The sequence below is a fragment of the Balaenoptera musculus genome, chromosome 9 (assembly GCF_009873245.2).
Source record: "Balaenoptera musculus isolate JJ_BM4_2016_0621 chromosome 9, mBalMus1.pri.v3, whole genome shotgun sequence".
In the NCBI taxonomy this organism is placed as follows: domain Eukaryota; kingdom Metazoa; phylum Chordata; class Mammalia; order Artiodactyla; family Balaenopteridae; genus Balaenoptera; species Balaenoptera musculus.
Genome location: NC_045793.1, coordinates 49,431,255 through 49,459,149, shown reverse-complemented (window position 1 = coordinate 49,459,149; position 27,895 = coordinate 49,431,255). Strand labels below are relative to the sequence as shown.

The 27,895-nt window shown below is 47.5% G+C and overlaps 1 protein-coding gene across 2 annotated transcripts in view; it reads right to left on the bottom strand.

Annotated features, from left to right (window-relative positions):
* JAZF1 (JAZF zinc finger 1) overlaps positions 1 to 27,895 on the bottom strand; it is a 353,802-nt gene that overhangs the window by 2,804 nt on the left and 323,103 nt on the right. For both annotated transcript variants that reach the window (XM_036864576.1, XM_036864577.1), the window contains exon 4: positions 5,398 to 5,567. In XM_036864576.1, the coding sequence (XP_036720471.1) occupies positions 5,398 to 5,567 (170 nt within the window). The remainder of the gene's footprint in view (positions 1 to 5,397; positions 5,568 to 27,895) is intronic.

Below are 27,895 nucleotides of genomic sequence, written 5' to 3'. Positions count from 1 at the left end.
TAGGGTAATGAAGTTCAAGACGTGTATAAATTCTTCATTTGGAAACTCAGCTTATGTCTTGCTCCCAGCCAATCATGATAATCCCTACCTTACGTAGGGATTTTTTTGTCCATTTTCTACTCTGCATTAAGCCAGTATCTCTGCCCAAATCCTGCCCCAGCACAGTTGTGTGTGTTAAATAAGCACCTATGGGCAGACAAGGCCCTACTTTTATTTATGTACTATTCCAAACATACAGTGAACTTTAAAAATGTTAGGTTATTAAAGTCTCAGCAACAGAAAAGTTCCAAACTTCAAATTGGCCTACAAATCCTAAATGATAACATGAAACACCAAAATGCTTTCTGGATTTCTATTAATTGGTTTTGCTAGCTCACTTGCATATTCTATTTAGGACGTCATGCCTAGAATCACTCTACAGATTCAACCAAGTTAGTTTTGCTTATCCCAATTACATGGTGAGTAAACAGGCTCAGGACATTGAGTAAACTGATGGGAGATTTAAGTAAGAATAAATGGCAGAAGTGATACTAGAGCATAGGTCTTAATTTCCAAGTCAGCTACTGTCAGATTGAGGAGTAAGGGAAAAGAGAAGATAGGAAGTTGTTGAGTACAGATCACCAGAAGAGTGGACTGTTTTCTAAAGTATTATCTGAATCTAGGCCCACTGAGGCCAGTCCTGTGCCCAACGAAAGGTGTCCAACATAGGTGTCTTCTACTTCATAGGATGCCCTTATCGAGTCCCAAAGAATAAGAACAAACTGCAGCTGTTTCATGAGCATCTAGCACAGTGCCTGGCACATAGTAGATGCTCCACTAGTATCTGTGAATGAATGAATTTGTTAGAACATGCCTCATTCTGGAAGAAATTGAGAGTTGCCATGAAACAAAATATGTTCAGTGGTTATTACTATTTATATTTCCCTATTGGAGATTCACAGTGCACATTAATACTTTTCAAAAGTCCTATGGAAGAGAATCCTCTTGACTTTGTTGAACCCAGGGGTGACAAATAGCAACCAGTTGTCTATGCTTTGAGTCTGAAGGCTGTCCAGTGAGTTGAACCACAAGGACAGACACGACTTCTTCCCTTGACGTCCAGCTGTTGGCCTTCTGCGCCTTCAGCCCTTGTCATTCCTGCCTTAATCCCTGCATGCAGGGTGAGGGAGCACTTCACTGGTCTTCTAGAGGCATGTTGGGGAGTAGGAGATTGCTGCGGTGGGATGTGGGGAGGGCAGTGACGGTGCAGAATCCAACCCATTAAGAGAGATGGGTAGATACGCCCTGCCAGCCCCTTGCTGCTCCAGCCATCCCACCAGGGCCCCGGGCACATGGGTAAAGAAGCCAACCTGTGTATCTAGCCCCAGCTGGTACCCTACTGCAGTGGCATGAGAGACCCAGGTGAGAGCCACCTAGCTGGAGCCAGGCAACAAAGATAAGCATTGTTTTAAGCTATGGGAGGGAGGGAGACAGGGAGGGAATAACTGTTTTATGATCATTAGAAAAAGACTGTCAACTTTCTAATAGTAACACTATGGTGGGAAGTCTCCTGACTCACAAATGCTTAATAATTTGCATCTGCCTGCTTAATAATATCCCATTTATTAGCTCAACAGATATTCACTGAGTACCTCATAGGGTTCCTTCCTGTGGATGAAGGGTTACTAAAACATTTCATGTCCTCGCTTTCACAGGGAACTTGTTGCAAGACGGATCATTATAAATCCAGCTACCCCTGTGCCCCAGTGCCACTCACACCTTGTCAGAAAAGAGAGGAAACCAAAAATAATAAACATTTGAACAACAAACAAAAAGGCATATAGCAACTCCAACAGGACCAGGTCTTAGATATTCCATCCAGGCCCGAGTTTTTGTTTTTTTGTTTTTAAATAACTAATTAGGTGAGGGAAGGTTTGAAACCAGAAATTGCCAAAGCCACCAGAAGCCACTCCAACATGAAACCAGATCTGGAGTTCAGCAGGGGAAGGACACGCCCAGGGTTGAGGTGATTCCAACAGGTTCCGTGGTCAGTTCCCAGCTGGAATGTCAACACTGTGTTGTGCGTGGCTGTGGCACTGACACACATGTCAGCTTTATTACTCTGGAAAAATTAGGAAGCCAGTTGCACATGTGGAAACACATCGCATTTCCAGGGTTGGCCAAAGAGCCTACAATAAACTACCTTACCATCTCTTTCTCTTTGTTGCTGTGATTTAAAATGTCCACAAGTGTCATGGGACACCTTATCACAAATGTTAGTACAAACTCTAATCAGATGTAAGATTTCCCCCATCTGTTCATTCACAGATAGCAATGGGAACTTCACTTTCTAAGACTTGAGGAGCTAAAAAAGCTTCACTGAAACTCCTAATTGCAGAGATCCTGAAATGAGTTTGGTCTTTCAAAAATATTAACAAAAATAAATAATGTCAGGCAACTTGAAAATGAAATGCTTATTAAATCCTCTGGTCTCTGAAAGGGGGAAAGGGAATTAAGCTCCAATAGGGCAAGGAAGGTCACTACAGTGAGAACTTTTCGTCATGCTGAGAACTTGATAACTACTGTCTTATTCAGTACTCAGGTTTTAAATAAAACTGACATTCAGGACTTTCCTGGTGGGACAGTGGTTAAGAATCCACCTGCCAATGCAGGGGACACGGGTTCGAGCCCTGGTCCGGGAAGATCCCACATGCCTCAGAGCAACTAAGCCCGTGCACCACAACTACTGAGCCTGCACTCTAGAGCCCGCGAGCCACAACTACTGAGTCCACGTGCCACAACTACTGAAGCCTGCGCACGTAGAGCCCATGCTCCGCAACAAGAGAAGCCACCGCAATGAGAAGCCCGCACACCACAATGAAGAGTAGCCCCCGCTCACTGCAACTAGAGAAAGGCTGCACACAGCAACGAAGACCCAACGCAGCCAAAAATAAATAAATAAATAGATTAATTAATTAATTAAAAAAAGAAAGAAAATGAGAGGTCCTGAAGGAGAGCAGAGGGGAAGGGGGGCATTCTAGGCAGAAGAATTAACACGGGAAACAACTCGGAGACCTAGCTGTACGGCTGGGCCTTGCTCCCTTGCCCTACTCTGTATGAAGTCTGGGGAGTTAGATGCTCATCTTCTCCCAGTTCTGCAAATGCCAATGAAATGGTGAGAAGAGCTGATCCTCAGTCAGTGCCCAAGAGACTCATGGGTGAGAGACTCCCTGCCGATGGGGGCAGGGAATGAGACACATGTGAAGTCAGCCCTGGAAATGAACAAGATGGCAGCAGTTGTGGATTCTGCCCGACTCCACAGCACACCAAGCTCATTACGCCCTCCACTCACCAACACCCACTCCAACAATCACGCAGTAAATAAGATGAAATAATTATACCAGAGAACACCTGGTACACCCTGCGGCCAGTAACTTCCCAGCAGAAAGAGTTAGACTAAAACTTTAGGGAATATGACCACACTCATCTCAAGCACTTGGTTAGGAGAAGCAGTTATGCATTTGTTCCTGTCTCATGCACCATTACATGGCACTCTGGCCCAGAAAAAGAAACTCACACTTCCCTCATGGAAATCAGGACCACTAATTGCCACCCATGTCATTCGCCAGTTAGTGGTACCGAAGCAGGCAGCCTCTGCAGCCCAAGGTTCATGCAATCTTCTTTTGGCCTCAGATGGAGAAACAACACTCCGCAAAGGCCCCACAAACCTAGACGCAGACAAACTGCAGGAGAGGAAATGGCTGGATACTCGAGAAAAATAGAAGCCAAAGAATAATGACAAGAAAATAAAAATGATCAGGGGAAAAGGATGTAAAAAAGGAATGAAAGAGAGGTGGGAAAGAGAGAAGGCCTCATCATAAAGGGTGTAGCTTATACCCCCCCACCAGCTTTTTGGGGTTTTTTTGGTCAGCTGTAGTCTGGGTCATTCATTACTTTGCTCCCTCTTTTAACATCGCTGATGTGCAAGACATCCTTTAGACAGTGTTTGGACCCTTGAGAGAAGGCAGCAAGATGGCAGAGCACAGAGGACCAGCTCTCATGAAGCATGGCGAGAAGGCGCATCTGGAGGCAGGCAGGGTACAAGGACAGCACCCCTGTCCAGCTTTCTCCACTTTGAAAGAAAGAAAGAAGGGAAAAATCTCTTTCTGCAAGCAGAGCTATCCTCTGGACAAACTAGCTTGTTGAACAATCCCCTGGGCTCCTGAGATAACAATTTTGCTGCTTTCTCACCCCTGCGCCCACTTCCACGCCACCTTGATACAGAGGAATGTACACGTGCACCTGGGACACCCAGACAGCGCGTCAGGACACCCTGATGGGACTTCACATCTCCATCCTGGGGTTTTCATTGTAGTTTAAACAAAGCGCATCTGTGCTTCCCATGATAAAAATTTAACAGTATATAGACTAGGTGAAATCTTGGGCCACTTACCTGTCATACATTTGGGTTTCATGCTTTTATATCAGAAGCAGGTATAAAAAGTATTGAAATAGATTTTTTTAGTGTTCAGAGACATACGGAAGAAGGAGCGATACGGGAAGTGCTTATGCTGCCACACATTTTTCAAGCCTTTCTTTAAAAACAGTCAATCTGCTGGCGAAAGTAGCATCTCACCAAGTGCACCAGGCATGTTTTTGATTTTTACATTTCTATCTCAGAGTTGGATTTTAAAGAGCTGCTAACACCTCATGGGAAAGTTTGCAAATTTGTTTTTCCACATGCCCTCTGGACCCACATTTGAGTGCTGTGGGTGTTCTCACTGTTCTGTCCCTTTGAGTCTTCTTAGTAGAGAATTTAGCGCCCCCAGCTGCCCTGACACCCAGAGGCAGGCCCGAGAGACACAGGCTCTGCGCCGCCTACAGAGAGTTCATCGAAGCTAAAGTGGGCAGGTTTGGTGAGAAAAAATACCAAAGCCCCTTGTCTCCTGAACTCCTTTCAAGCAAGGGCTTCCTCAGCTGGAAGTAAATACCCTACAGCGTTTCCCAAAAGGGCTCTGTGAACCGTCTGCGGGCTTTTAAGACTTCAAAGTGGTCTTCTGTGAACCACCTGCAGAGCCAACCACTGCGGAAGGTGTTCGGCAAATAAACAGGTGACACATTTGATATTCTGACCGATCTGACATGAATCTGAAGAGTATCAAAGACATGATTCTCCCACCAAAAAACTCTCTTTGGACGTACCGCTCCCACACAGGTCAGTGAAGGGGAAAACACACCCAACGGCCAGAAACCAGGGACAGCACTGACCCGAGGGCAGCCCGGGCCCAGGCCTGGGTTTCCGAGGGGACCACACACCCAACCAGCGCAGAAGAGGGAAGCACCTCTCCTCAGACTCTGCTGACACGGGACTTACCGTTCTCCATCCAGTTATGCCGAGCGAGGTGGTACTTCTCTTACCTTGTATCTCTTCTTACATCCAGGAACCGGGCAGGCAAAAGGCTTCTCCTCCCCTCCGTTCATGCACATGGAGCTGAGGATGGCCTCGGAGCTGATGGCGCTCTCCGTGGTCCAGGACTCGTCGCTGTCCGACTCCTCGTAGTCCACCTCCTCCTCGTCATACTCACTACCTGTGGGGCCAGAGGAGAAGCGCAAGGGCTGTTGGGAGCGTGCCCACAGGCTCGCTCCGCACGGCGGGCGCGCCTACTGCCCCGGGAGAGGGCATCCAGGCACCCAGGGGCTGCAAGTGCATCTAGTCCCCGGGACAGTCCTGGGGGGAGCGTATCTGCCTTCCCACCGCAGGGATCAGGGAGAGGGCTTCCCAGCGACTCATGGCGAGGAATTAGCTCTGCAAGAACTTGGACTCAATATTCTGCGGCCAAGGTGATTGACTGCAAAGGTGCTGGGAAGGCTAAAACCAAAAATAACCAACTACGACAGACACACCCCTGCCCCAACACACACACACACACACACACACACACACGATATGCCTGACATTACAATGGACAGAATTCTGTCCCCTTAGTTTTATGCTTTATTGGCATGGTAAATACAAAAATCTGTAGGAGGGGGTTACATTTTACACTTAACTAGGTATTTACACTTAGGTGGGAATGAATTTCAGATCTTTTTCTTTATAAGCTGAGCTGGGAAGACCATGAAGAAATTTAGAACTAAAAGGGTGTGGTTACCCCAAGCTAGGGAGCAGGGGGACAGAAATGCCCAGCGCTCTGAGGGCACAATGTCATCATCATCATCAGAATGCAGGTCCAGCTCGAGGAAGACCAAACGATTCCCTACCGCACCTGTCCTCAGGGAATGGCACCTGCCTTTCAGCTACACAAAACCCTCCCTGGGAGGGAGGGCTGAGCCATCGCAGCAGACAGCTCAGACAGACGAGGGGATTCCCTTGTATCCTGGTTAAGAGCCCCGCTCAGAACTGAATTAAAAATCTGCTCTGCTGACTTCTGCCCTGGACGGCAGGGATGGAGAACCACTTCAACAAGCAGCCCCTCTTTGCTCTTTTTTTAACGAGGTCCACAGCCGTTTATTTGGAGCTTTTGCACAATATAACCCTGAAGGACATAATTCTACAGATCATAAACAGTGTAAAATAATATGTTGACAAGTCCTAATGCATTTACAAGCCCCATGGAATAAATAGGAATTACAGCACAACATCAATAAGAATTATATGGTAGCAATTACAGTTGTGAAATTCATCCCCCAGGTGTGAGGCTAAATTGCACCCGGGGCCTGGCTGGGTGCTCCATGGGCTCCCCCTGCTACATCAATTATTTCAACACCAGATATTGGCACTTTTATTGGGTTTCCTTTTAATAGGCATGAATAAGATTGTTTGAAGAGCTAGTTGAGCCAGGAACAAGGACGCCCGCATCTGAGGCGAACACGTAAAAGGATCCAGGCAGGAAGGAAGGGACGTCAAGGTGAATGAGTGCCTCGTATGGTTCAGGCACACTGGCTGCATGAGCTCATTTAATCCTCTGGTGACCCTGTGAGGTGGGGTGTCACTTTCGGACACGTGGGGAGATGAGCCCTGCGAGGCTCAAGAGCTGACGCGTTCTCAATTAGCTAGTGAGGGGGTCACCTTTTCCCACGTTGCCTCCCGGCCTCCAGTGCCGGCAGCGCTCTGGGGGTGGGGTGTGTCCCTCTCAACCTCCACGTCGCTGGGCCTCCACCATCTCCCGCTCAGAATTCAAAGCAGCCTGCTTTGAAGCCTGTTTAGAAACTCAGGCGGTACGGAAAAAACAATTTGACAAAAATGAGGCTCTGGAATTCAGTGTGGGTTTCAGTAAGCCCCGCTGCGCTTGGCTGGAGCCCCCAGAGACAAGAGACCCAGCTGGGAAGTGCTCATAGGACACAGCACGGGGGTACTGCTCTGCCGCGTCCCTGAGTCGGTCCATGAGCAAATCTCGAAACCTGTTTCTAAGGGCACTGTTTAGGACGTTTTACTCTTAAACAAATGCCACATGCTGGTGTCCTTTAAATTGCTTGTTAGAAAACTATAAATACTATTTCGCAAAGCTCTTCCACCAGGACTTGAGAAAGTGAGAATGACTAATTTACCCATCTAATTGAGCTAATTTGTTAACCTGAATACCAAGAATCACACAACATTTACAACTGGGGGCAGGGCGAAAGCCTCAGGCCAAACGAGGGCTTAATGAAGCCCAGCAGAAGATAAAACTTCAAAACTCTTTGGGATCAAAAGGGGCCAGGCCTGGGGGGCTAATGCTGAGGACACACTCGCCTGGAAGCCATGCCGCATCCAGTCCCAAGTGGGGCAGGCAGGAGGACCACATGATCTACTGCCCATGTCAGGAAGCCCTTGCGAGTGAAAGCCAGCACGGGGACAACAGGCTTACAAAATGGGGCCACACACACACACATCCTCGTCATCGGCACACCACAAGGTCCTTTGGGTGCTTTGTGAAACTATCTCCCCTGGATGGGGATCGAGAAGGATCTGTTTCTACTTAGTTCTGTCCTATAACAAAGCCGAGCAAGGCCCAACCCTGGGTTCATGCCTTGGCTAGACATTGTCAGCTGAGTGACCAACCTACTTGGCCTCTACTTTCTCTTCTGTGAAATGGGGGGAAAAATCTCTTCCTTACAGTTTAATTTAAGGATTAGAATTAATGTCTATAAAGCACCTGGCACAGGAGGACCTGCACGTAGTAAGTGCTCAAAAAAACAGAAGACAGTATAATACCAGTTTTGTAATAATACTATTTATAACATTACATGTAAAATAATACTATTTTTAGAAAGGCCTGTTGCGAAACCAAACAAAAAATAAGGTAATTCTGATAGGTTTGGGCATCTCCACCAGAAAAAATACAAGAGGGATTCCAGAACAAGAGAGGTGCTGTGCTGGCTGAGGACTGTTCGTGCAGATGCATCTACAGGGGCCAAGCTGGGAGCCCAGGCTGGGAGCCCGTGTGAGCCCTGGTGCTGCCACCAACAAACTGTGTGACCCCAGGCAAGTGATGTTACCTCTCTGAGTTTTAGAGTCCTCATCTGTAAAATGGGCTGATAATACTACTACCTCTCAAGGTTGTTGTGAGGAGCAATTGAGCTCCTGTTTTTAAAAGTATTTAGAACAATGATACACGGTAAGCATTAAAGAAGCATTTGGTAAATAAAGAGGCAAAAGGTCACGTGAGCAGTTTATTTCATCCACTGTTCCCTCGCTTTCTCTTGAGGGTACTCACTTTTTAAAAACAGGAGTGGGGGGCGTCTACTGTTGCTTGTGTTCCTGTACCCCAAGTGCTACCCTGTCATCAAACAGGAGAAATGTCGCCGGCTGTGAGGCGCGCCCTGCAGCCAGAGGGCATCCTGCAGGTACGGGGGTTGCTATTGTCCCAGAAAGCCACACGAGCTCAGACGCTGGCATCCACTTGGTGCTCATGTCTGGAAAACTTGCCAGCAGGGCCTGCAGTGTCCTGAAGAAAACATCCGAGGCCCCGACACCTACTGCTCTTAGTCTCGTTTCACACATCTTTGAACCCTACGAAATGCTAACCTGAAATGAGTTATGGCTTTAGTTCAGAAACATGTGGGCCAACCCTCTCTGCTTTGTTTTATTCATGTCCTCATGCCTTTCGAAGGAGAAAAGTCAACCCCAACCTGGTTCATTTTCAATCTCTGCTTCACCTGCCATCTCAAAACTAACTTCTGAACGAAGGGATCTGCAGCGCTTGCCAGCCCTCTGCTAGAGAATTCCGCCCCCTGCCCCCCATTTAGGGAAAGCAGGATGGACCAAGGCTGACTCTCCTAGCAGGGGTCTCCCAGCTTTTTGATCCTCTCCTACATCCCGGTCAATAAGAAACTGTGGGCATTGCCCCCCACCCCCCGAGGGGGACTGTGTGTGAATATACTGATTATAAATGACATGCATGTACTAACATATCACTATATAAAACAGATATGCAAATAAAAGCATAAGGATGAAATAGTTTAATAAATATATATATTAATATGAGAAATATTTTCCTTAGTAAGTGTAAAGATTTCATATCTCCTTCCTCCACCTCATAGATTGTCTTGTGCACCCACTTTGGAGCCCACTGCCCTGCAGACCAGCTGGAGGGGTCAAACGGGCCCCATCACAGCCAGCTTTGAGGCTATCAGATACGATGAGCCTTTGGATTGTTCCAGGGGAGAGGTATGGGGTGTTAAGGAATGGATACGCTCATTTATTCTCCCTGATCCTGAGTTAATGGTGACCTCTGAGGCCCCGTGTGAGCCCCATCCTGTCAGCCCATCAGAGTGGGTGCTGGGCTCCAGCCACCAGACAGAGGGAGGACGCGGAATCAATTCAAGCTTCTAGTTCTGAGCGCCCATCACCCAGAATCCACAAAATGTTAATTGCCACATCAGTTTCTGAAGAAAAAAATTATAAAAAGTATTTCCTCTGTGTAAAAGAGGAAAAAGACCCCCAAACACCCTACCTGTAGTTGTAAGTAACTGGGGCAGGGAGGCGGGAGGAAAGCATGGGAGTCACAAGAAGAATTTATCCCCCTGGGGCCCAGAACAGGTGTCTGGGGACAGCCTGGCAGGTGTCCTCCCAGCAAGCAAGGTTGGGGAACATTGAGTCGGTGAGTCAGAATTTTGCAACTAGAAGGAGAGGTGCTCAGCGGTCTATCCGGGCGGGCTCCCTTCCTCCAGGGCTACTGGCTGGGGATTCTAGCAGGGAAAGACGACGTTGTGGTGAGTACAGGTTCATCTCCATCTCTCCCCTCTTCTCTCCACCTCCCACCCTTCCCTTCCTGCAAGTCAACCCTAAGCCCTGGCAACTGAAAGGGACAAGCACTCAAACACGAAACAGAAAACTTGCTGTACGCCAACGCCTCCTCCCCACACTGACCGTCTTGAAGAGTCCAGAGGAGAGCATTCTCACAACTAAAGAGAAAGCCTGAAGGCCTTAATTAAGAAAAGCAGATGAAAACCCCATGGACGTGGCTTCTTTAGAGCGACGGTGGCGGGTTCTGTGGCTTCTACAAGTGCCACCCTTTCCTCTGGGTTGTGGCACCTGGGGAGGCTGTCAGCACAGGGACACAAACTGTAAAGACATTGCCCTTGTATTTTAAAACAAAGATTGACTGACTGGATCAGATTTCTAACTTGGATGAACTTGTTCTCTTAGAAGAGAGAATACCTTCAAAGATCTGCATCTCAAGGACACAAAGGACAGAGGGCTGGCATGCTGGATGAACTTCCAGTAGGGATTTACAATGGGGATTCAGCCAAGCAATTATTTTGTTAGGATGGTTGATATTTTTGCTGATGCTCTGGTTACAAAGTCCCATAGCTTTGAGGTTCTGCCCAACCTTAGTTCTCCCGTAAGCCCTGTTATTTTTACTGCACTAATGGGCACAATATGAAGATTTGAGGAATGCACAAAGGCATGACAGCCAAAATGCCTGTTTTTTTTTAATCTGGCCTCCTTTTGCTTTAAATCATTTGCTACTTAAATTCTGGCACTTAATTCTCCATCTAACCTGACCTGTGCCTACTTGGATTTTTTTTTTTTGGCTGTGTTGGGTCTTTGTTGCTGCGCGCAAGCTTTCTCTAGTTGCGGTGTGCGGGCTTCTCATTGCAGTGGCTTCTCTTGTTGTGGAGCACGGGCTCAGTAGTTGTGGCTCGCGGGCTCTAGAGCACAGGCTCAGTAGCTGTGGCGCATGGGCTTAGTTGCTCCGTGGCATGTGGGATCTTCCCGGACCAGGGCTCGAACCCGTGTCCCCTGAATTGGCAGGCGGATTCTTAACCACTGCGCCACCAGGGAAGTCCCAACTTGGATTTTTTTTAAAAATAAAAATTGTAGCTGCCTAAGAGCAGCTTTACACATGCATTTCTGGAAGCAGAAGGTGTTGGTAGATCCCTCTGCCATTTACGTGGTAGTGGTGGGGTGGCTCTTGTGAGCCTGGCATGGGGAGAGGTGTTCTCCATGGAACCTGAGGTTCAGGAAGTGAGGAACGTGCCCAAGGTCATCCAGCTAGATATAGGCAGACTGGACGTGTACTTGGGTCTTCAGTTTCAAAGTTTGTGCTTCTTTGATTTATTTTCAAACGGAATATCCCTGATCAAGGGAGATAAAGATTTGACACACAGAGCAAAGCCCTGGAGGTGCTGGGGAGGAGGGAGTCCCAGCCACATGTGGGGTGGGCGTGTGAGCGTGTGGGAAGCACAGGGCTAGCCTCATACAGTCAGGGGTGGACCCTGCCCTCCTGGGTGGTGGCTGTCTAGTGTTCCAAAGAAAAGCTCCATGAATTGATTTTTTTCAGGCTCTTCTTAGTCACTAAGCAATTTAAAAATGACTTTCACCAAGGTTAGAGTTTCTACAAGAAAATGTCATTTCACCTTGCATGGTCACAGGTAGGAATTGGCAGGCACTAATTTTTCTCAGGTTGAATTTTCCACGTCATCCTCCAGGGCTGCACAATCCCCATCATGGGGGCCTGAGGCAGGCAGGACAGTGGCTAAGGGAAGTGCCTTTGGGTGGGCCCAAGAGCTCATGCCAGCATTTCAGTGTGGGAAATGAGCCAACCTAGTAGGTAGGATTTCATAGGGCAGGACTATGAAAGGTTCTACAGGACTGCTGAAAGATTCCTCTCGGTTGTCAGCCAAGGAAGTAAAAATCAGAACTGGTTTCATGAATCACATGAAAAGACAAGGGGGTCCAGAGTCCGTGTACACACGTACATCCATATCTACCCACCTGGACGAGCCCACTTCATGGCCCAGGAGCCAGCTGAGTGTCTTCGTCAAGCTCACCCTCACTTGCCACAAGGGCCATTTCAAACCTTGTTCACCCCCTCCTGCTTCTACCCACCGCCTCTGTCCTCTGCTCACCTCTTTACTCTGTGAAGATGGCCCTGACCTATTTTAGTGCCTATAGTGTTCTCGTTCTTTGTATTCATAAACAAAGTGACACACAGATGGATAAAAATAAGTCAACCTTTTCCAGAAACCCAATATGCCACATTTTTCTTTCCACACAGATCATTAATATTCATGCAAAAGTGATAACTGCAGTGACAGCAAATTCAAACTCTCCTGGGGTGTCAAACTCTGGCAAGGACATTAGCAAAGAGCTGCCTTTCTGCCTTATGGACTTATCACTATAAATTAGCTTTAATTGGTACTGACCCACTTTATACGAGCTGAAGCAACAACAATCTAAATGAACTGGCAATGTGTGATTACGACGGAAGACTCACTATTGCCTCTGGGGACCATCACCAAGTATCAAAACTTCTTGACCTCCTAGCTCCTGGCCTTTGCTCATTCCTAGAATGTCATTCTCCCCTGTCCCCTCCTTAACTGTAGAACTGGTCCTGGTTCTCCAAGTCAGAAGTAATGCCTCCCTCACAGGACTGAACACTTTCTAATGTATTAGGAGGCTCTTGGTCATTACCTTTGGTAATGACCACGGTGCCCAGGGCAGTGCTTGTACTTAAGGAGCCAACAGACATGTGTTTGTTGAATGAATGAATGAGGGAATACACTTCACAGACTCTAGTGGTAGAAAAGGAGCCAAGATTACACAGTCTCCACTCTCGGCCTCCTACGGTCTTAAACAAAGAAAAGTAAATTAGATGATCTCAGTTGCCTGCTTAAAACCCTCCAACGGCTTCCCACAGCAAGGAGTAGCCCCACACCCTGTGGTGACCTTACTCCATATCGCAGTTGCTTGGATCTTTACTATCTGGAGGACTTTTTTTTTTTTTTTAATAAGAAAACTTAACAACTACTTGTGCAGTTGACCCTTGAACAACATGGGTTTGAACTTCATGGGTCCACTTATATGCAGACTTTTTTTCAATAGTAAATACTTAGTACTACACGATCCTTGGCTAGTTGAATCCATGGATATGGAGGAACTGTGGACATGAAGGGCCAACTAAATTATACTCAGATTTTTGACTGCGTGGAGGGTTAGCGCCTCTAACACCGTCCCCGCGCACACACACACCGGTTTTCAACGTCAATTGTATTTGGTTTAGTGCTAAATTTTTACACCTATAAACCTATCTAACAAACATTTCTAAATATTCAGATGCTATTAAATAAATAAAAACATTATCTAAAAATAGACTGCACGTACACATTTAAGTGTCGGTTACAAACTTAGATTCTACACATTTCAACAAAATGATGCCAATTTACCATTTAAGTAGATAAGCTTAATATCTTAAAAACAGACAAATCATACAAATGATCACAGTGACCACAAAACCTACATATAACCTATTACACAAGTTGGCCTTACAGATTTATTTATTCATTATTTCCATCCTTAGGTTTGGCCTTCTTGGGGTACAAGAATCTGATGACTAAAAGAAACAGGAGCTGATGTCGGCCAGTGGAAGATAGGGGTTCCAAGTTATTGACCAACTGACCCTCGGCGAGGACCATCAGGGCAAGATGATGCAAGAGTGAGTCTGCATTTCCTGGGCTGGATGCCTAGGTCTTCTTTACTCAAGGTTTGCTTGTTCCACAACAGGATTTTTAAAGCCCCTGTCTTTCTTGCCACTTGATGTCTTCAGTATAATTCCCAGGCCTGTTGGAGAACTCACCTCCCAGGGGACCAGGGATTCCCTGCCGGCCACACGGCTCCTTCCCCCATCTGGCAAGCCACTCCCACTCAGGACCTCTTCCCACTTGTTTGGGACCAGGGTGTTAGCTGGTCTTTCCCACTCTTGCCCCAGTTGCTACTTTTCCTGCAACTATAAGGCTTACTCACAATTCCCTGCCAATCTGCTAACGGAGGTGGGGAAAAAGAACACCTATATTTTATAGACAGACATCTACTTCAACACAACCCCTACCTATGCCGACGCTCCCAGTTTTGCTGTAGCAAAATTTACAGAAATATAAATGCACACTATTATTTTCACTGTCCTTGTATTATAGCTATTTTTGGGCATACTTTATATTAATTTCCCCATGTTAAGTATCATTTTGGACTCATTGATTTTCACCGATTCAATTAATTAATTACTATTAATGGTAATTAATAGTATGATTAATTAATCATACTAACTTGGCCCGCAGAAGCCCCCTTTGGCCATGCCTCCCGGCACGTGGGATCCTAGTTCCCTGACCAGGGATCGAACCCGTGTCCCCTGCAGTGGAAGCGTCGAGTTTTAACCACTGGATCGCCAGGGAAGTCCCTCCATTATCATTTTTTAATGAAAAATTTCTTCTCTTTAATCAAAGCCATCATTGTACACAGTAAAAAAGATAGATCTATGAGGCTATAATGAAAAGAGGAGCCCTCTGTCCGGCCCGTTCCCCCTCTCCACTCCCCCATGGCAACCAGTTACAAGTCTTTTACCTGGATTTACTCCCCATTGCTAAATAGCATGCCTCTATTGCTATTCTCTGATGTTCAGTTTTGGGTATCTATTGACCTCCCTACGCAAGATAAGAATTCTGATCTTTCACGTATTTCCCAACCCTCCTTCCATCCTCCCCCTCCTCCTAGCAGAATTTCATTATAATATTTGATTTCATTGTTATTCAATGTTTGCATTCTTATGACACCAGGCCATGTAGCGAACTAGGATCACACTTTTGTCGTCCTTGCAGTTAATAAACAGCACAGCCATAGGCCGCTTGGCTGTTGCCATCTTTCTCACCTGCATCCTTCTCCTCTCCTCAGCATCGTCATCGTCATCAGGGCAGCTGACACTTACCTGGGGCTCACCACGTGCCGGCCACAGTTCTAAGCGCTGTGCGTCTATTAACTCATTTAAACCTCACAACGGCCCTATGAGGTTGGTACCTAGTACGTACGGTATCTTCATTTTACATAAAACGGGGGCTCAGAGAGGCAGAGTGCCTCGTCTGAGGTCACAAAGCTCTTCCATGGCAGAGCAAGGGTTCTAATCTGGCCGTCTGGCTCTAGAGCTTGCCTTCCTAACTGGTCCATGGTCCTGCTAACTTGAATTCATCCCCAGCTCCGGAAGTGTAACTCTCTCAGTACGTTCAAACCCGTCAGGTGTCTGGCTTTATCCCCCTTTACTTCTCGCGCCCCCTTCTCCCCCCACTCCTTCCGGGCTCTTTCTCCTGTTGCCACCCGCCTCCCAGGCCTGCTGTACAGCTGTCACCCTGCATCCGCCCCCCTTCCTCACCACCACCAGGACCTCCCTTTGCCTCTCCCGATGGAGGGGGGATCCCTTTTTCATGGATTCCATGTCTTTCCCTTTCTTTGTTTACTTCTTGCTGGGGTCACGGGAGGTAAAATGTCGACTCCTTGGCCTGTCTGAAAATGTTTCTTCTACCCTCACACTTGATGGTAGCCTCTGAGGTTCATGGCCGTCTTCTCTCGGGATCCTGAAGGCACTGCTCCAGTGTTTCCCATCTCCTCTGGGTGCTGCTGAGAGTCCCCTGCCACACCTGCTTCTCAGAATATGTCCCCCTCTCAGGAGACGCGGGAGCTTTCCTCCTTGTCCTCACATTCAGAGGTATCTGTCGCTCCAACTCTTTTTAAAAAATTATAGAACAGCTTTATGGAGATATAATCCACCTACGACACAACTCACCCATTTTAACTGTACAACTCAGTGGGTTTTGCTATATTCACAGAGCAGTGCAGTCACTACCACAATCAAATTTGGAACACGAGGAAGACCACACCTCTTGTGTGGCTCTGATTCCCGGGGCTTCCTGGGATTCTCCGGCGAGAATCTGCTCGCTTGTGGCTCACCCGCCGGCCTCGGCTCCACCTGTTCCCAGCCTGCTCGGCCAGCCGCTCCTGTCCGTCTGCTTCCACCGGCCACCCCTTTGGTTGCTGCTGCCTCATCTCTGTCTTTATCTTGGTGGGTTAAGACTTTTAAACCTCACTTCCTGTCATCTTAGGTGCCTGTGTGTGTTCAGACTGCCACCTTTAAATGGAGGTTCCCTGGCTGCTTCGAAAACATCCTTCTTTCTGGCAACAACACAAGTTCCAGGCCCGTCTTGGACTTCTCCTGCCCCAAGATATTCTCCTTTCCTTCCAACAGAGGACAGCACAGAGACCCAACGCCAGGCGCTGGCCCTGGAGTCACTGTTGCACACGAGGGCCGGCGCTGGGCAGGGGCCACTGTTGCTGAGCCGCCGGAGGGATGGAGCTGTAAAGACGACGCCTTATGGCCATGGGTTCACAACTGACATTTCCAATTTAACTCTAACCTTAACAAATCCATTCAAATGTTACTCAAAATAAAGACTGAAATAGACTTTCTCTGCAATGTGGCTACTGCCCGAGCCTGTCATCTTCCTTCCTTCTCTTTCCTGATGCTTGTTTGCCTTCTGTCCACCGCGCTGGGAGCCGGTCAATGACAACACTCTCCATACTCTGAATTAGAGGCTGGGCGTCTGCAAAATGCTGAGCTTGTCGCCCTGCAGGGCCTTTTCCTGTGCTTCCCTCTCCATGGACGCTCTTCTCCCAGCTTTTCTGGTTGGTTCCTCCTCAGCACATCCAGGTCTCAGCTGCTCCAAGAGGCTGGCCCGCTGGCCTGCCCCACCCACCCACCTACTGAAGTAGCCCATCCACCTCCGGGCACAGCCTCCTCCCCAGGTGGGTACCTTCCTCACAGCACATCTAACGTCCTAAGTGATCTTGTTTTCGTCATTATCTTTCCTCCCCACTGGAATGGAAGCTCCACATCACTGAATTCCTGGTGGCCTGGAGAGTACCTGGCACACAAGAGTCACTCAGTGTGTATTTGTTGAACAGACCAATGAAAGGCAAGGATGACACAGGCCTCCTGACACCCAGGTCACTGCTTTCCAAGCACGTGACATCGTTACCTGCGGACAGTGCAAGTGATGAAGGCATAGTGGAGATGCACACGCAGTCGTATTTCTGACATCCAGGGTCTGCCACTTAATGGCAGATGAGATGCAGAAGTCCAATCCCCAGTGACCTTCCTCTGGGTTGATTTTCTTTGACACGGAAGTGAGACCCATGAGTTGATGGCATGGTCACAGGCAGCCACGCTGCTGCTGGTACACTCACAGTGAGAGGCGCGCTGGAGGGGCGTGGAGGCTGCCACCCCCAAACCAGCCAGGTCCGCAGCCGGGCGGGCCCTCCGCCAGCACAGCGCAGCCCGCCGCCGCCTGGCCACCGTGAGGTGACCGTTGTCACCGACGGCCTATGCTGTGCTCCGAGGCTGCGACTCTCCTCCTGGCACCTTCCTCTGTCAGGGAAGCGGGGAAGACGTCGCTCTCACTCCACAGCTCGTGATTTAATTGGAGGTCAAGATCAAGGCTATGGAAATCAACGTCTTCTAAAAACTGGGTGTTCAGGTTTTAGAACGATTCCACAGAGCAAGGGTAAGAAATCCTGTATTCGAATACGGCACATTTGCAGAAAAAGATGAAAAGAAAAAACCAGTCTCTTTCTCATCCATGCTTTCTTATTATGCCTCAATCCTTTTCTTCTTTCTCCTTGAGACTTCAAAGAATCCCTCTGTACTTCTCTCACCTCATTTTGGAGTCAACCCCGCAGCTTGTTCCTAACTCTGAGTTTTGGTACCTAATTTCCCAGCTCTCCATCTTGGTGAGAGGAGAAAGAAACTGCCCCCAAAGCACAAGAAAATAGCATCTCCTTTATTGTTCCCACGTCTTGGCTATCTTTCAGGGAAACAATGAGCTATGAGAAACAACAACGTCCCTGCAGTACCGCGAGGAGCTCAGTGACGTCGCTACCCCACCTCTCCTCCCTCCTCATCAGCTCCGCTATTTTACCTTGGGAGGAGATCAAAATGGCTCCTTTCCCCTGAGCCTTCCAGCTGCTGCTCAAGCTTCATGGAGACTTAACATAAAGGTTTCCTGTGGCAACAGGCACCTCTTAAGACCTACTTCCGATGCAGAAGTGTTTTCAAATTGCGACTCATAAGTGGGTCGTGAAATCATTTTTGTGGGGCGCAATCAGCATTTAAAAAATAAAAGGACAGAATTGAATAGAAAGTATCAGAGTGTGAGATGTGTTTGTAAGACTCGTTTCAGGTATGTGTCTCACTGTAAAAATCATTCTGACCACAGGTCACAGGAAGAAAGCATAAAGCCATTTTTAACCACCAGCATCTCATTTACAGAACTTCTTTCTAAAAGAACCAACATTTCATCCAGAGGAAACAAATCAAACAATTTTAACCGACATTTAAATAGAGTATAGAACAGGCTGAAATAGAAGAGAAAGGTCATTTTTGGTGCCTGTCAATAAGGCATCGTGTCAGCTAGCAGGAACTTACAATGTAACGGGGAGGCAGGCTGTCAGCACACAGACCTCAGGGGCACCAGGAGGGCACACACAGGGTCTCACGGTGAAAGTGACAGGCACGTATAATGGAGAGAAAGTATGAAGACAGTTCTTCACTGATTCAGGTGTCCTTTTGGACCATGACACTTCACATTTTTTTTGAATATTCTCCAGGGAAGCCAATCTTTGTTTGTGGAGTGGGTGAATCTGCTTCTAAGAAATGGCCCCAAGTCATTCAGGGCCCTTCTGCTGAATTAAAAAGTTCCTGCAGGGTGCCCTGGACTCTATTACCAGCTGTCATCAGGTTGCTGAATAGAATAGGTTCTCAGAGTTTCGAATCTTGCAGCTGAGCTAAGGAGCTAAGGAGGGCTGGCCAGCAAGCAGGTGCCTGTGAGGGGTGAGTGGCTGGACCCAGAGAATCACACCTGCCCGGCGCTGGGAAGGAGCTGCAGGGGAGCCGGGAAGGGGGAGGTCTGCGTGTGTCCAAGGGCGGCTGGCAGACTTGTCTTGCCCGTCACCCTCACGTGTCTCCTGGGAGATTGCCATCAGAGGGTGGGTTCCTCAGGCTGGGCTGTTCTAACTCCCGGCGGACCCCAGCACCCAGCATGGCTCAGCCAGTCTTTTTGGGATGAAGGGACTCCACGGCAGAGGCCCTGTGCACCGGAAGGATGGAATCACGTGACACAATGCACACAGGTATCTGTATGTAACATACACATTTTGTGCTTCGTAATTACGCTTATTTAATACACACTACAATTTGTATATGATAAAATGAGAGGAACAATGATGACACCATCAGGGGTCACAATCTGTGAGATGCACGCACACAACAGCGCCATCTCCCATTAAATCCGATTAGCACAACTACAGAAACCAGCCGAACCCTGGCCAGAGGCTGTGTGTAAGGCAGGCAATTCAGGGACTTGGGAGCAGGTGCCTGTATTAGGATTCTGGCTCTGCTGTTAGCACCTGGTGCCCTTAGACCTGTTATTTCACCTCTTTACACCTCCATTTCCTCATCTGTAAAATGGAAAAACATTAGAGCTAACTTCATGGGGCTGCTGTGAAGATTGTATGATTTAATATGTATAAAGTGGTTAGATTAATTTCTGGCACATAGTTCTGTACTATATTAACTCTGGATGGTATTATTATTTCAATCAGTAATTTAAAATTGTCTAGACTTGAAAGAGATGGCCAGGTATGGACAAAGACAGCGAGAAATCATCTGGTTAGAGTCGTCTGTCTAAAATGCATGGACAAAAATGCCTCAGATGTAGTTTGCATTTCTAATACAATGGATGAGGATACTGATTTCTAATGCTGTCAGAAATATGCTGAATGCTGCCCATTCAGGGTTAAAAGCCTGAACTTAGTTTTCATTAATTCACCCATAATACTGGAGACCTGGGGGTGAAAGAGACAAGCAGTCTCTCTGCCTTCAAGGTGTGCAGTGGGACAAGGGCCCCCCCACAGCTCACCACACCGTGGGTTCCTCCAGTGGGGAAGTGCCCTGCTCTCAATAATGTGAATTCTGGAAGCGATGGGAGCAGAGGACTGTCTTTTGAAACAAGCGCAGCCTTCTCTGCGATGCAGAGGCGCTGGCCAGGGCTGGGTATTGGAATGGTGTTTTCCTTTCTAACTATAAATTTAATGTGCTATATGGACAGACAGGATGGACATTTTTATGCCAAGAGGAAGCTCAAAGGGGAGGGCTGGGAAGAGGAGGAGGATGGATATCCAGAAAAATGATGCAATAATCAAGGTAAGAAGTAACTAGGGTCCGCCAGCAAAAACCAGTTTCCAGGGCAACAGAGTCATCGTCTCTTTCCACACCCAGCTGAGGACCTGAAAATGCGCCACCACAGAAAATACGTTGCTTCTCTGGGGAATAATGTCATGAGAGTCACTGTAAGTTCACAGAAATCTCGACGATCTCCCATAAAAGCTTTGTTTCACACTTCATCCCATGTGGAAACTTTAGCCAGGGCCACATGAAAAACGAGTTTTATGAGAGTACTTCTGATTTTTAAGAAGGCTATTTGGCTTCTTAACAGGGCAGCTTCCTGAAAGCCCCGGGGATGTCATTTTTACATATTGCACATAGCAGGCTGCCTTCATAATCATCAGGGCCGTGTTTAAATCTGGTGAAATGTTACTTGAGTGACAAACCTCGACCAAAGCAATTCGGAGAAACTGCAGGGGCAAGAATTTCCTGGTCACAGAGATTGTCTCAAGCATGATCTAAAAATGAGTCTGACTTTTTGCATCCAGGCACAAGGGTAATGGCTCGAGTGAGACGGGGAGAACGTGGCTTTTCCTGCTCATGGTCCTTTTCATTCCCTACATGATTATTACCAAGCTTCTCCCGGGCCCTGGTGTAGTGGCAGGCCTTGAAGTCCAAGGTCTTAGTGTGACCATCCAGTGACCTTGGCAATGCTTTCGCCTGTATTTCTATTTCTTTGGCAATATCTCACGTGGCCACGAGCCCATGCTTTGGGGCCCAACAGCCTGGATTCCAATGCCACCTCCTTCACTGAATCGGTCAGTAACCTTGGGCAACTCAACTTTCTCTTTGCCAAAGAACCCACATCAGAGAATTCAGTGAGTCAATATCTGTGTAAGTGCTTAAACCAGTACCTGCCACATGGCACTCTCTGTTGTTAGTATTTTCATTGGCTGAGCAGACACACAAGATTTCACAAATTAAAGAGCCAACCAGGATGATGGATGTTGCTCAGTGGCTTTTTTAAAATCCAGGGTCAGTGTCAGAACCCCAGGAGCAGCAGAGGTCCACAAAGTTGCCCGATTTCCCGTGGCCATGGCTGGTTCCTGCCCCTGTGGTCCTCAGGCACGATGTTCCACGTGGGGCTGGTTCCCGTTCCCACGCCTCTCCCTCCTGGCTTGCTCTGGCCTGTGTTTTGGCCACCTGGCCACTGCCTCCAGATTTACCTGCCCCACGTGCTGTTCTTGGTCAGCCTCCCTGGATTTTCTCACCTTGGACAAGAATGTGGGTGGCTTGCTGTGGCCTGGCAGCCGGCTCCCTCAGCTACCCTGCCCTAGCCTATCCTGGCAGATGTTCTGTGACAAAGACGTCCTCGGAAGACTGGCTTCCTTTCAGTTGGTCAGAGTTGACTTGAGAAGTGGCTTTGAGCTTTCCCTGTTGCTGTGACTTTCATATCCATCAGCTCTGGCCACGAGAGGCTGCCTAGTGATAGGAGCATGGTTCCCGGACTCAGATGCCAAAATTCAAATCCTGTTTGTGAGATCCTAGGGAACGTACCCATCTCCTTCAAGTCCCGGTTACCCCACCTGAACAATGAGACCTGCAACAGGATCTCCCTGACAGCCGCGGTGCAGACTGAGCCGGAACACGGAAAAGGCTTTTTATGGCTCCCAGCAGAGAAAAGCTCATCACAGACCTGGTCACACAATAGCACGTCTTCTTCCCTCCTTGTCCAAAGAGAGGTGGTGGGCTCCTTCCTGTCCTCCATCCTTGCCCCTCTTCAGGCCACTTCAGGGTTCCCGGGACACAGGCATTGTCAGGTGGAAATCCTACATGTGCACGCTGCTTCCTCTCACTGTGTTTACAGTAAGTATGTCATGCCTAACTGAACGATGCCACATAAATGCCACACAGCGATAAACAAGATGTTTTCCCACGGCTTAGTAACAAGACCAAGGGTTTATCATTAGATATCTACTGAAGGCTGAAAACAGGAACAGTCCTGGCCTAATAAACCACACCTCTTGGTCTCCAGACAGGCTGCAACAGAAATAACAAAAGACCCACCCACTCAGCCCAAACGCTCACATGGAAATGTGATGGATGATCTATTTACAGATCGGACTCCAAAATAATCAGGTGCGTGAATTCTGTTCTGCCTGCACTGTCTGTGGCCAGTCCGGATGGGAATTTTTATTATAATGGAGGAGGACGGACCAGAGATTTCTGAGACGTTAGACAGCTGTGTCTTGAAGGCACCAACCCGAAGACGCAAACACTGTGGCATCGACCTGCTTCTTCCCCTCCCTCCTTCCTCCCCCGTGTTTCCAAGACAGATTATCAAACTTCAGCAGGGGCTTCTATGTGGGTCGCCTCCTTGAGTGGTAATTCCACAGAGGGGGTGGGTGCTGAGGGGCTGCTTCTGGCCTGTTTTCCAGAATGATCCGGGACAGGGCAGGCCAGGAAGACACCCCACCCGCCATTTCCAACATGTGGGAGGAAGAAGGCCTTGTCCATAAAAAACAAAAAATAGAAACCCAGTGACATAAGATACCATCTCACTGTCCTTTTGCCATTTCCTTCATGTTTATAGTTAGGAAATGGTATTTCTATACCAAGATCTGAGACTCTATGCAAAGTGAAGGAAGAATTTATTTTGAATTTCTGCATCTCATATTCCTAGGCCTTCCATGAGCTGGTCCCAGCTCTCTAGCCTCATTTAAAAAGACCCCCTGTTAGCTCCTCTCCTCAGGGACGTACAGGAGGTATTTTCACTGCTCTGACTTCGCACCTCCCTCAGCTCCTGCCCTTCTACCTTTGCTCTGGTTTCTACCTGCCTCTTTCATGTATGTCTTCCAGGTCTATTTTAAGTTCCAAGAGAGCCTGGACTCAGTTTTGTGCTTCTCTCCTACACCTACAAGTCTTGAGCGCACCGTCGGTACTTACCTCCCGACTGATTTTAAAACACCCAAGCTTGACCTTTATAAGTTGTCATTACTGGGTCATAAAGTGATAACGTTTCAAGGCTGGAAAGGACCTCAGGTCTTTTGTGCCGAACTCCCCTGTTACAGGGGACAACACTGAGGCCTGGGGAGGTGACCTGTCCCTGGTCACATACTCAGCAAAGGTCCAGCCAGGGGCAGATGTCTGATACCCAGGTCCCGGACACCTCCTCCCGAAGCTGATGTCCTGTCAGTGGCTTCCCCGGGTCAAATAAATGGGAAACCCAGCATTTGCAAGCCAGAGGACAGGGACCGCCCTCATTTCACAGAGATTGCGCAGTACACTGTCTAAAACTTGTTTGCCCAGTGGACACCCAGGGGTTCGCCCAGTGGACACCCACAGTCCTCCAAGGTTGTGTTTACCCACACCAAGCTGCCTGTTTACTTTTCAGAATGTGAGGCTGAAAGAGTAAGTTCTGGAAACCCATGGCTATCTTTTTCTGGAAACTACAGGTAGTTAGCGATGCTTCCTAGGTAGTTTTGACTGAGTCCACGTAGCCCCCAGCCATGATCTGTATACACAGATGCAGCTTCACGAGTATTTAAGGAGTAGGAGGTCAAAACACTTCTCTCCAACTGTCACTCTAATGTCAAGGTAGAAGTTTGGTCCTGAAGGGAAGATGAAGGTGAGAATTTTCAATTCTAAGTTCTCACGCCACTGGACAACTTTACTGCCCCATCCTCCTCCCTCCATTATGGTCTGGAGTTTGATTTGTGGCCAGCACTAAATCTAGATGGTCCATTTTTCAAATCCATCCTGGCACACAGGCATAAAGGTGCACCTTGGAGAGGCAGTCAGTCCCGCGTGCCAAGGGGGTGACGTCTGTAAATGTGATTAATACAACCCTTAGTCAACCTATTTTTCAGCTCAGGTCTACTAACTACTTCTTCGTTTGCACTGGTTTTGTTCTGTAAGGAGAATGTTACTTTTTATCCAAAGGCAAACCAACGACCCTTTGCAAGTCCCGTAAGCCATATGTCATCTACAGATTTCCTAATGGGATAATGCATGTGTCGCAGACTATAAAGGAAGCATTTTCCAGTGGCCTAAATGAGGATTAATGAACTGATATTCAGCGAACCTTTGGGGAGACACAAGAAAACCTCTGGAATGGGCAACGTCATCAGAGTCCAAGCAACCTGCACAGTCTGTATTTATAAATGGCCCTTTCAGACGACTTCAGAGGCATAATCTTTAAGTTTTGGCATCCAAGAGAAACGCATGGCTATCTTTCTCTAAAAGGTGAAAGTGGGGAATTCCCCAGCGGTCCAGTGGTTAGGACTCCGCGCTTCCACTGCTGGAGGCCTGGGTTTGATCCCCGGTCGAGGAACTAAGATCCTGCAAACCTTGTGGCAGGCCCCGCCTCCGCCATAAATAAAATAGAATAAAAGGTGAAAGTTTAGAAAGCCAAGCCAAATGTAAATGATACGATGGTGCCAATCTTTTGGGGGTGGGTTCCAGAAAGAGAAGCGTGTGAAGCTGCGGTTCTGCCTCCGACCATCAAACAGGAACTCGTCAGGCATGTGCTCTGTTCAGCGGGATGCACTTCAGAAGATGCAGCCAAAATACACCTAGGGCCCAAAAGCGAATTGTTGTCATGTCCCTGCACTGGGTGCTGCTGAGGCTTTCTAGCCAGAGTGCCCGTGGTCTCTGGAAGTCATTCTGCATTCTCACATAAATGCTCCCCTCCCCGCAAACTCTGTTCGCCGGAGAAAAACGCCTTTCAATAATGAACAGCTAGCTGTCTGTTCCACAGAGCACAGGAAAAACACGACAAACCAAGTCACACAGCCTTGGCTGTAAATATATTCTTACGCGAGATTTCTACAGCTCCATATAAAGAAAGAAAACACAAGCTCTTAACCATTGCAGAACTACAGTAACAACAATAAAAAATGCGCTGGGTTTCCTGCAATTAAGCTGCAATGTTTTACAGTGCAATTTTATTTATACCTGAAAGAGAGTAAATAAATAAATATATAAAAGGTGGAACAGACCTCGCCCGCCCAAGGTTTAATCTGCAAATTAACTTTGCAGTAATAAAACCCGTGCCAGCTGGACTCTTTCCCCTGGTCCTCTGTGGCACAGGCAGTCAAAGCAGGTATATGGCTGAGAAAAAAACAAAGTAGGGCACTTTCCACCCTCAGCCAGGGATGTTAATTGAACTTTGGCTCACGTTTAAAGATTTCTCTCTTCATGTCCAAGAAAGAATTAAAAACAGTTGAGCTGGGGGAAAATGAACATCTGTTACTGACTTACACTCAGAACCACAATGAAAAACATTCATAATTAAAGCGATTTTGTGTCCCTGCTAGTTAGAACTGTAATCTTGGGTTAAAAATATAAATGTGGAGGCTCCTCATTGTCTTTGGGGCTTTCTTCTTATGGCTGCTTGTAAAAAAGGTAGTTTATGCTGGGCTGAATTTTTTTTCCGTTGGAATAACAATATCAGGAAACAGATTTGCGTAGAAAGATAGGGGATGACAACACAAAGCACCTACACAATTGCGCCCCGTTTTATGAAGCTATGAAACAGTAGTCAAGAAGTGTTTTATATTTGGGAGTTAAATACACTTTACAGCTGTGTAAAAAACCAGAGCCATTTTGGGCCGAACATAAACATTCCAACGTCTGCGAGGTTTACTTCTGTTGAGCAAGTGGGCAGGTTTCTATCAACTGGGAGGGATTCGTGGGTAACGCAGAACAGCGCTGAAAAGCCTTCCACATTAAGTCATTTCCCATCCAACACGCAGAAACTTCATCAAGAAAACCAAATCTATTTCCATACCTTCACCCTGACTATGGAAATAACCTTCTCCCTGACTGACCAGCCCCCAGTGTCTTTGCCCTCCTTCTGCTGCCTAATTAACATTCCCCCAAAGAGCCTCAATCCATAATACCACTCTTATTTGATCGCATTAGTTACCTCTCTTATTAAAAATGGTTCCCCACTGTCAAGTCTATTAAACACAAAATTCCTTAACCTAGCATTTAAGGTTCTTATACCCAGGTGTATGCTCCGTGAATCCAATACACCAATCAAATCGGTGTGTAAACCATCATTGGTCCCCAAACCACCTCTGTGCTACCTGGCTAGGTTTTGGGGGCTTGGAATACACAACCCCTACCCTCTCACCCTTACTTGCACTCACCCCTTTTTTTTTTTTTTTTAAATATTTATTTGGCTGTGTCGAGTCCTAGTTGCGGCGCGCGGGCTCTAGAGTGCGCAGGCTCTAGAGTGCACGGGCTCAGTAGTTAATGCAGAGCGCAGAGGCTCAGTAGTTAACGCGCGTGGGCTTACTTGCCCTGTGGCATGTGGGATCTTAGTTCCCTGACCAGGGATCGAACCCACGTCCCCTGCATTGGAAGGCGGATTCTTAACCACTGGACCACCAGGGTAGTCCCCTACACCCATCCTTAAAAACCTCTCTCCAATGCTACTTTCCCCAGGTAATGAAATACTAACTGAACTGTTGCCAAGTTAAAGTGACTTCTCCTTCCTTTGACCATTATAAACTTAATTTAAGGCTCTCAGGTTCAGGGCCTGATAGGAGCTTTATTTGCACACTTGTCTTCCCTTGCAACTAGATTCTCATCTCCTTGAGGACAGTGATTCCTTTTTACTCACCTCTCCATCCCCTGCAGACCTCAGAACTGGGTCTTCCAGCACAGTCATTAGACCCAGCTCCCTGGTTGTCTATTTTCTAGAGTTGGTATAACATTTTTTGATTCTTGTCTGATACGCTGCTAAGGTATATGCAGATGCTCTGGGGTAAGTATCACATGGACTAAAAATCAATCATACTTGCTTCCATCAACATAATGTGTAATTTGGTCAAACAGATTTGCCAGGCATGGGATCTAACTGGAATGGTCATCTCAGTCCCTTTTCTTGGCCAGGGCAAGAGGGAATGAATTAACATTGTTTTGGAAGAATCTTAAAACACAGTGTAAATGAGCTTATCTAAAGTTCAGCATCACTTTGCCTGCTAAAGGTCTAAGGCCGCCACTGCCTGAGGAGGTTAGCCCCATCTTGGAGTGCGTCCGTGGGCTCGAGCCAGTTCTGGCCCTGCTCGCACACCAGGTAATCAGTTCAGGAGAGGAGATGAGGCTGGTGAAACCCCAGGGAGAGAGGCGGAGAGGGCAGAAAACTATTATACCCTTAGCAGAACGGGAGGCTTTTTCTGAGGCTTTGGAAACTAAGTCTGGACAGTTTTCTCTCAAAGTGGTATTGGTCCAGCACACCTTTCCCTTCCCTCGCCACCCCCTCAGGAACGAAAACCAGAAGTGCTGAGGGAGCTGTGATGTTATTCCTGGCCCCCGTGCGCACGGGAAGTGCCATAAATCTCTCAAGAAAGCCCAGGCTTGTGGGATTTCCAGAACCAACCCACCGATTTATGAGGATCAGATCATTCAGACAGATATCTGAGTCTTAGGTCCTTAGGAAA